The sequence below is a fragment of the Rhinoderma darwinii genome, chromosome 3, assembly GCF_050947455.1.
Source record: "Rhinoderma darwinii isolate aRhiDar2 chromosome 3, aRhiDar2.hap1, whole genome shotgun sequence".
Classification (NCBI taxonomy): domain Eukaryota; kingdom Metazoa; phylum Chordata; class Amphibia; order Anura; family Rhinodermatidae; genus Rhinoderma; species Rhinoderma darwinii.
In genome coordinates, this window is record NC_134689.1 from 7,838,311 (window position 1) to 7,848,628 (window position 10,318).

Sequence of the window (10,318 nt, forward strand, 5' to 3'; positions counted from 1 at the left end):
AAAAGGTCTCATATGTAAGCACCAGCTAATGGGGTGTGGATTGGGGTACAAGGTAGGGTTCTGGGGGGGGGGCAGAATATCTCTGTGTTACCTGGTTGCACACAGGCTTGTGTCTCAATCCCCGCATGTTCAGGATGAGTTCCATTTGTTTGTGGTTGAAGTTGGCGACGCCGATAGATTTGACCAGTCCAGCTTCTTTACAATCCTCCATAGCCTAAAAATGAAAAAAAAATCCTCAAATATTAAAGATAGAGCTCCTTCCTGTGCTCACTGTCGCCCCCTGCTGAGTGGTAAAAGAAGTGGGGTAATTGAAGCGACAACTGCCTCATGAAAGTGGTTTTCACTATATAAGACATTTCAGCTGTTGTCCTGACAAGCTAAAGGGAATATCTCCACAACATCAGCGTTGGCTACTATAATCCTCGGACAATAATATGGACTAGTAGCATTATAGAGACGTTGCTGCAATTTATTAACGAAAGCTCATATGTCCCCCAGATTCAGAAAGAAGAGTTCACAAAGTGACAACCACCATAAAATGTCACCTCATCTAGGAGCAGATGTGGAAGTGAAGATTCTAGATAGATATGAGTGAGCGGAACTGTGTATACAGCTCCTATATAGACCGATATGTCTCCATGGTTACAGTACTGACTACCAACAAACTCTGTGTAGTCTGATTCTTTCCTATACATTCAGTAGACTAATAAGAAATGGACGACAGATGAAATCAAGTATGATTGCAGGGTCAGACTACACAGGGTTTGTTTGTAGTCTGTTACCATGGAAACATACAGGCCTGTACAAAAGCTGTATACAGAAGGTGATGGGACATTTTTATTGCAGGCTATTTATAAAGCTTTTTCAATTTTCATTCAAGATGCATTGGTAAAAAAAAAACAGTATAAAATATATTGTGAAGATGGACGTAAGCTTTAAGTCGATGAAAATCTATACAATGTACTGCTTGCATGTGTACAAAGAACAAGAAGACAATTCAACATTCGGTCTGAGCATGTAAGGGGTAAAATCATCATTACTCAAAGCAAAATGAACTAATACAAGTACAACTAGGAACATCAGATGTCCTTAGTGGCATATAGGAGGCATCAAAAATAGGCAAATATCCCAAAAAAATAAAAAAAAGTTGTATTCCCTGTATAGATTTTGGTTGTCTCCATACCTTCCAGGTGTCTCGTATATCAGTATTGTGATAAATCACTTTTCCGCTTTCATCTGTTGGAAATAGATTGTCACCAGGCTAAAAATTTAAAGAGAACGTCATCAAAATACAACCTACAAAATTCAGTATAAAAAAGAAGATAGACCATGAGACAAGCTGGACCTGTCCTATGGCCTCTTCTCCAGTTCAAGCTCTGAACAATTTATAAAAATTTTGGCAAAATTATGGGTCCAGACCTTGAACTCCATGGGATTGTGGATAAGAAAGAGATCAACGTAATCCATCTTTAGAGCCTTCAAGGACTTCTCAAGAGCAGGACGGACCATCTCCGGGGACTGAAAGGTGCTCCAGAGCTGGAAGAGAGGGAAAACAGCACAGTAAAAATTGTCTGCAAATTTTAGTATATGTTATTCGGGGTCTGTGAAATGCTGGATGATGACTGAGAACCTCGACACTGTAACAGTGGCCATAACTAGTTGTCACCTGGCATCTGGTTAAGATGACCGCTAAAGAGGACAACTCGGGAAATTTTTTGAACATTTAGCATAATCTGTGGCTTCACGATGTAATGTACTTCCGTATATTACTACCATTACCTTGGTGGTGTAGAACACGTCTTCCCTCTTGACCGTCCCATCCGCGATCTTCGCATTGATAGCTCGGCCGACCTCAACCTCATTGTTGTATATAAATGCAGAGTCAATGTGTTGATACCCAACCTCAAGAGCTACTTTCACGGCCTCTTCCGCCAGGGACTTGGGGAACTGTAGTAATGATATGAAATAATGGCAGCCGGTAACTTATAACTATAGGGCTCTGTGTTACATTTCATAAAATCCCATTTAATACCAGGGCAGTCAGCATCATGGTCGACGTCTTCTCTGATCCATGTGCCTTTCCCTTATCCTTCCTCTGCTTCTGGTCTAGACCTTCACCAAGGCTTCTTCCAGCTACAACTTCACTACTGTCCCCAACGTTGTTCCTGCCAGTACCCCTGATATTGTGCCTGCTGTGCTGTCCCAAGTGCAGCTAATATTGTGCTTACATTTCCCTCTTTTACTTTACCTGCTGTGCCCCCTTGTACTGTGCCTGCTGTGCCTCCAAGTATTATGCCTGCTGTGCCTCCAAGTATTATGTCTGCTGTGCCTCTGTCAATGTATTATGCATACTGAGCTTTTATGTAGTGTGCCTGTTGTGCCTATATGTTTTGTGCCTGCTGTGTCTTCATGTATTGTGCCTGCTGTGCCTCCATGTATCATGCCAGCTGTGCCTCCAATCAAGTATTGTGCCTGCTGTGCCTATGTCTTGTTGCTGCTGTGCCTTCATGTATTATGCCTGCTGTGCCTCCATGTATTATGCCTGCTGTGCCTCCATGTATTATGCCTGCTGTGCCTCCATGTATTATGCCTGCTGCGCCTTCATGTATTATGGCTGCTATGCCTCCAATCAAGTATTGTGCCTGCTGCGCCTTCATGTATTATGCCTGCTGCGCCTCCATGTATTATGCCTGCTGCGCCTCCATGTATTATGCCTGCTGCGCCTCCATGTATTATGCCTGCTGTGCCTCCATGTATTATGCCTGCTGCGCCTCCATGTATTATGCCTGCTGTGCCTCCATGTATTATGCCTGGTGTGCCTCCATGTATTATGCCTGCTGCGCCTCCATGTATTAAGCCTGCTGCGCCTTCATGTATTATGCCTGCTGTGCCTCCATGTATTATGCCTGCTGCGCCTCCATGTATTATGCCTGCTGTGCCTCCATGTATTATGCCTGCTGTGCCTCCATGTATTATGCCTGCTGCGCCTTCATGTATTATGGCTGCTATGCCTCCAATCAAGTATTGTGCCTGCTGCGCCTCCATGTATTATGCCTGCTGTGCCTCCAATCAAGTATTGTGCCTGCTGCGCCTTCATGTATTATGCCTGCTGCGCCTCCATGTATTATGCCTGCTGCGCCTCCATGTATTATGCCTGCTGTGCCTCCATGTATTATGCCTGGTGTGCCTCCATGTATTATGCCTGCTGTGCCTCCATGTATTATGCCTGCTGCGCCTCCATGTATTATGGCTGCTATGCCTCCAATCAAGTATTGTGCGTGTTGTGCCTATATGTTTTGTGCCTGCTGTGCCTCCATCCAAGTATTATGCCCACTGAGCCTCCATGTAGTGTGCCTTGTAGGCACTGAAAGAGCATGGGACTACCGGGAGGTCTGAAAGTTTACCCTAATAGCGGGCTTTTGGAGCGACGCTGGATTGGGCGTTGAGAAAGAGGGAAGAGCAGATATAATTTAAAGGACCTACATTGGGCGATGTCATCTTTCACATTCAGCAGGAGCTGGAAGTCCCCCCCTTACCCTTCCCTAATTATTTTTATGGTGTTTTTTTCTTTCTTCTCTTTCTTTCTTTCTTTCTTTCTTGTATGGTTTATTTTCCCTACCCCCCTTTTTCTCTTTCTGGTTTGAGCTTGAGCACTGTTTTAGAAATTTTTGGGCTGAGCGGATAATTATATTGACCTGAAGGAGGAAGACTGGACTGTTGATGTACTCTACATGCCCTCTGCGGAGACCAGGGTAATTTCTACAACACGTCCCTGGAGCCCGCTATGCACCCTTTTGCCCGCTGTGTTTCTATGTATTATACTTATTGTGGCGCCTCTCATGATCTCCTCGCTAAGGGTATGTGCACACACACTAATTACGTCCGTAATTGACGGACGTATTTCGGCCGCAAGTAGTGGACCGAACACAGTGCAGGTCCCTGCCTCTCCGTGGAACTACTGTCCCGTACTGAAAACATGATTACAGTACGGGACAGTTGTCCTGCAGAGAGGCAGGGACTCCTAGCATCGTACATAACTATGATGCTAGGAGCCCGGCTCCCTGCACTGTGTTCGGTCCGGTACTTGCGGCCGAAATACGTCCGTCAATTACGGACGTAATTAGTGTGTGTGCACATACCCTTACATGTACCCTCCGCTCAGCTGAATGTGAATGTTGTAAGGAAGGAGAGGTGAATGTCTGCAGGACAATATAGGAAGAATAGCAGAGCATCGCATATAAAAATCAGCTAAATATAATCTATTATTCTACGTTCTCAAGTATTTCAGGCTATGGACAAACTATGACTGCAGAGTTCGTTAATACGATGGGTGGCAGGAAATACAGAAACCAGGGCTGAGAACCTCCAGGGACAGTTACATCCATCAGCCGCTCTCATACCATTCCTATACCATTATAAGCTACAGTGCTGACTTTAACCTATGACATCATCAGCAAATTTCTTAAATGATGTCACCCTGATAACCTTGTGGGGTCTTATAATGATATCATCACTATTTTCATTTATAAAGCACACAAGACAATGGCGACAGCACCCTGTGAGCACTAATGCCACCTAAGCCACTAAATATAAATAAATCTGCATTACTGGTAAATCTACTTACAATAGGGAGGTTCTTAGCGCACATTTTGATCAAATTGTGTGAGCCCACCTGCCACGACAAGGCAACCTCTGTTAGGTGGGACCCTACGCTGCACATACACCCAGAACTGGGACTAAAGCTACATATTCTCGTGGATGGTAGGAACCAGCATTAAACTAATTAAAATCACCCAGGGTTCATAGAGGTCATCTTATGACAACCTACCTCCTCAGGGGCATAGGTGCCCAGTCCAACCACTGGTATCTTGTGCCCGTCACTCAGTGTAATTCGTGAATGTTTTGTCAACGCCATAATGCTGCTGGTAGCTCAGATCTGTCCAGAAGTTACTTCAGTGAACGTCGACTTGTTTTATTGAGCTCCAGCAGCACTGCTCCACCTCTTGAAAACCTTCTACAATCTTGGGTGTTGGCTCATAGTAAACACAGCCAGGGTATCAGGGTTGTTATCCTGCCAGAACAACACAGAGAGAGGGATGAAAAGAGGGGAGAGGTAGACTAACCTGGCAGCAGAATTGAGGGTTGATTAGAGGGGAGCAAGAGGGTTAGATGGGAGGCAACAGAGAAGGATGATGAAGTAGTCTAGGTGGGAGATGATGAGGGTGCGTACAAGAATTTTTGTTGACTCGAGAATGAGGAAGGAGCGGATTCGAGAAATGTTTTTTAGGTGGAGGCGGCAGGAGGTGATTATGTGTGGCTTGAAGCATAGGGCTGAGTTGAAGGTTACCCTGATAGATTGGACTTGTGAGTCTGGAAAAGTGTGGAGTTATTACCTGTGATTGAGAGTTCTGGTGAACTGGTTGAGTGGGATCGGGGGAAAGATGATGAATTCCGTTTTCTCTATATTGATATACTCTCTGCAAGTCTAGATAGCAGACATCTGGGCCAAGGAGGTAAATTTGTGTGTCATCAGCATAAAAGTGGTACTGAGAGCCATGGGATTTTATGGGTTGTCCCAGGCCAAAAGGTGTAGAGGGACAATAGAAAGGGTCCCAGGACAGAACCTTGAGGGTCGACAACAGAGAGAGGGTGAGGGAAGGAGATGTGTGTGAGTAGGAGACACTTAATGTTCGATTGGTGAGGTATGAGGGGATCCAAAAGAGGCCCAAATTTGTGATGCCAAGGAACTGGAAAATATTTAACAGGTGGGAGTGGTCATATGTGTCGAAGGCAAAGGACCGGTCTAGAAGAAGGAGCACAGAGTAATGTAGAAGGCGGAGGACAAATCTAGAAGGAGGAGCACAGAGTAATGTAGAAGGCGGAGGACAAATCTAGAAGGAGGAGCACAGAGTAATGTACAAGGTGGAGGACAGGTCTAAAAGGAGGAGCAGAGAGTAATGTAGAAGGTGGAGGACAGGTCTAGGAGGAGAACAAAGCTATGTAGAAGGCGGAGGACACGTCTAGAAGGAAGAGCACTGAGTGACATTGAATGTAGAGGGCAGGTCTAGAAGGAGGAGCACAGAGTAAAGTAGAAGGCGGAGGACAGGTCTACAAGGTGGAGCACAGAGAAATGTAGAAGGCGGAGGATAGGTCTACGAGGAGCACAGAGTTATCTAGATGACGGAGGACTACCAAGGAGGAGCATAAATTAATGTAGAAGGCAGAGGACCAGTCTATAAGGAGGAGCACAAATGAATGTAGAAGGTGGAGTACCAGTCTAAAAGGAGGAGCGCATAGTAATGTAGAGGGCAAAGGATAGGTATAAAAGGAGGAGGACATAGTAAAAATGTTGTGTGGCTTTGGCAGTTAACAAATTATTAGTGACTTTGGTTAAAGCCGTTTCAGTAGAGTGCTGGGGTCAGAAGCCAGATAGTAGATGGTCGAAAAGAGTTGGTGAACGTGTTGTTCAAGGATTTTTAAGGCAAACAGGAATAGCAAGATGGGACAATAGCTGGGCAAAGAGGACGGGTCGAGGGATGGCGTCTTAAGGACGGCTGTGATGGTTGTATGTTTAGAAAAGAAAACGCCAGTGGATAGTGATAGGTTGCAAAGATGCCTCAGAGCTGAGATAAACACAGTAGTAAGGTTGGGGGTGAGGTGAGATGGAATTGGGTCAAGTGCACCACTGGTGAGGTGTGATTTGGAGAGTAGGGTGGAGAGCTTTTCATCAGTAATGGTGAAGAAGGAGGTTTTGGAGGACTGCTCAGTTGTGTAGACGGGTTGCGGGGACTGTAGGTTGAAACTTTCTCTAATGTTGTCGATCTTGTGCTTGAAATGTGTGGCAAAGTCCTTAGCTGAGATGAGAGATGTGGAAGGGGGCAACGGGGGACAGAGTAGGGAGTTAAAAGTGTTTAATACTTGTTTGGGGTTGTGGGACAGAGAAGGTAATTGGTGAAGCAGTCCTGCTTAGTCATGTAAGGACTTATTTGTATGTTGTGAAATCTTATTGGGGTGGGATTCCTGCCAACGTCGCTCTACAACCCTGGAAGCTTGCCTCCATTTGTTTGCCAGATTGGTGTGCCAAGACTGCCTATTGACTTACCGAGTCCTGTTGGGTGTGTGAGGGCGCACGTGAGTTGAGAGCCGAAGTAATTGTTTTATTTGTTATTTCTACTTATTTCTACTTCTTTTGTAGACTTGGCGTTATCAATTGTATGCGTTATATTTAACCGCAGTTTAATCACCCATACACATGTATGCTTTATGTCATTTTTTATTATCGGTTGCCATTTTTGTGCTACCATTGTTGTCCTGAGTTATGCTGCGCAATCAATTTTTTTAAATTTTTTTTTATATGAGGTATTAATAAATATTTAGGATATTATAATTATGTGCGTTCGCTAAACTACAGCAAATAATCTTGGCCGGACCCCCCGCCAAGGTGGCAATAAGATACTTGCCACAGAGGGGGATTGTCGTCCTGGCAAGACGCTTCACCCCAGCCAGGATCAAACTGAACTTTCAGGTGAGCGGACATCTGCCACACCAGAAAATACGCTCCAAAAAGGGAGGAACTTCATGAGATCCTTCACCATGTTTTGACGGCTGTTGACATAGCGATCTGCATGGTTGCTCTTTAGCTCTGCTTCATTAGGGCACAGCTATGATCAGTGAATCCAGCATCACAAACTCTGCCTCCACCATGCTTTACACTGAAGCTCTGCTTGTTCAGACATGAAATGACTCTGGACGGACTAAACAAAAAAATGCGTTATACAGCTAATCCCGAGTCATGGAACATTATTAAATAGAGGCAGATGGAGCAGACTTTGTTACCTCATTCAGCTTCCTACGTCTATATAACCAAGGCTTTCATCTTACTCCCCTTTATCCTATGCAGATTATACATGAACTGTAGATATAGGTGGGGGTTACATGCATGGTAACTGGGGTGGTAGCAGATTTAGAACAATATCATTCCAAGGATGGATTTAATATGTAACTCCACCCTTGATTAGCCTTGACTCTCTAGTCAACAATATAAAATGTATATGGGGCATATAGTGGGCACTTAAAAGGGGTAGGAGGGAGATAATGTAAATTGTGGGTATGTGGCTGCATTGTATATAGATGACATGTGCCTGCACTGTATATGGGGGTATAAGGCATGCATTTATTGGGGGGCATGTAGCTGGAAATTTCTATATATTGCTATTTATTTTCATGCATTGCCTCTAGGTTAATATTTGATGCTTGCGGAGGCACCATACAGCGTCCCTATGGGCTTGTAATATTGACCCATAGGGACTCCGCGTGCTGCCATACAGGGTCTTGTACAGGTGCTTATATTTTATAGGATTTAATTGCGGCCAGTAATGTGGGATCAGTTAAGAAATAAGGGATCCTTTAACACCCGCAGTAAAAATATCTAAAAAATTACAATGAGAATCCAAAAACAACAAAAACACATTTGAAATTCCTCACTGATCAGACGGCATCTTATTCCATGCAGGAAAATCAGGGGGTAAAATGTGGGGGAGCGGAGACTCCAATAGGGCGAGTGAAGCGAAAGCTAAAGGCCCATTGTATGCGCTGCTCTCTAGGTGACCCGGGGAGAAGGTCACATCTTGATATTACGATAGTGACAGATGCTGTTCTGTGCGGTGATGTCCACATGTTATATTTGATATAAAATATCCATCTTTGCATTTATTTTCCATTGTATCTGTCCTCCTGCGCTGTAGCTCTTCCCTATTTGGGTAGGTCCTATAACTGATTCATGAACAGAATTCCAGATCAGTAAAACTGACATGTTGTTTTACAGTGGATTCATGGATTGCAATAAAAAAAGGGATCAAAACACACAAACTAAGTCAAAATAATTGTCGTTTACCGATTCATGTGCAAATTGATTACAATAAATAAACATAAAATATCAAAAAACATAAAAGAATCAAATGATCACTTAACTTGGATGATCTGGGGAGCCTGCCGTTGTGTGAGTGATGAGCCAATGCCCTATATCTGACCCTTCCTTATATAGATGAGTTGTTTACATGATAGGAGTTATAGTTTTTAGTTAAAACTGGTCCCCAGACCTTCTAAAACAAATCAATCCCCCCTCACTTATTTGACCATAGAAAAAATGTATGAGTAACAGCAAAACCTCAAATCTGCATTGTGATTATATTTATGACTTGCTTGAGAAGCATGAATGAGGTGTCAGAACCATGAAAATTAACCCTTACACGGGTGGAATAGTAGAAAAGCCACAGAGAAGAGTGAGTTAGACTTAAAGGGAACCTGTCACCAGCATTTTAGCTATAAAGCCAGCAATACCTGGTGAAAGTGGGTGAAAAATCATTGTCATCTAAGCTATAAATATGTTCTAAGTAAGCTCTGTAGCTTTAGTATTCCGTTTTTCAGTGGTCTCACGCCGTATGCAAATGAGCAGAAAAGAGTCAAATCTTCATCTGAAAAGAGTCAGGTTTTCATTCCTCCAGCATCTCAGAGTGGACTCCACCTCCTTCTTTTTGATTGACAGCTCCTTAGCCAGTCAGGGCCGGACAGGTGGTGGCAGTGGGTGTGGTTAAGAAGCTGCATCCCAGAGGGAAAAATAATTACCATAAAAGGCGGGAAAAGTTTAAACGACTATATTTACCGACAGAGAAGGACTTCAGGAAAGAAGAGAACAGGAATGAACTCTGGACAGCTGCGGCCATTGAGGGGTCAGGCGAGTTTAACAGGTAAGATGTTGATGACAGGATCCCTTTAAGAAAAAGTAGATTCATATAAACTTCATGTAAAAAGCTGGGGGACCGCCATGGGTACGACAATAAATGCCACTACAGGTTCTCACACATTTTTTCGCCATGTGGGAGACTGAGATAACTGAAATTGATACTAAAATGAATAGAATTTTAAGGAGAACGCGTGGACTTGAATTTCCAGGTCAGTTTTTTATTTTTTGGCTGTGCTTTTCAAATCCCCATTTACATGTTGTGAAAAGAATCTGCAGGGAAATCCGTGGTGAACCCGCAGCAAAAAACATGCTGCAGGATTCGCCATCGATATGCGGTGAGATCTGATTGATATTCCGTAGCATATGAACTCAGCATACTAAAGGTAAGAATTTTATTATGTGCTTGGTCATTTCAAATCCGAGCCATATTCCTTGTGACACCACTGCAGTCAGAATCCATAACGTAGTCCCTAATCCTCCGATGGTCGGAATATGTCAGACTCGGGGACTAAAGCTAGCCATGCACATTAGATTAATATTGGCCAAACCTGATGATTTTGGCAGGATTGGCCGACC

The 10,318-nt window shown here is 43.8% G+C and overlaps 1 protein-coding gene across 2 annotated transcripts in view; it reads right to left on the minus strand.

Moving 5' to 3' along the window:
• The window catches only part of LOC142748652 (estradiol 17 beta-dehydrogenase 5-like), a 30,890-nt gene extending 20,619 nt beyond the window's left edge, over positions 1-10,271 (minus strand). Inside the window, exons 1-6 of one of the 2 annotated variants that reach the window (XM_075855805.1) lie at positions 9,662-10,271; positions 4,829-5,071; positions 1,780-1,947; positions 1,420-1,536; positions 1,184-1,261; positions 92-214 (exon numbers count right to left, since the gene is read on the minus strand). In XM_075855805.1, coding sequence (XP_075711920.1) covers positions 92-214; positions 1,184-1,261; positions 1,420-1,536; positions 1,780-1,947; positions 4,829-4,915 — 573 coding nt within the window. In that variant the 5' untranslated portion in view covers positions 4,916-5,071; positions 9,662-10,271. The remainder of the gene's footprint in view (positions 1-91; positions 215-1,183; positions 1,262-1,419; positions 1,537-1,779; positions 1,948-4,828; positions 5,072-9,661) is intronic. The other variant, XM_075855804.1, reaches the window with a different exon arrangement.
• Positions 10,272-10,318: the final 47 nt, after the last annotated feature.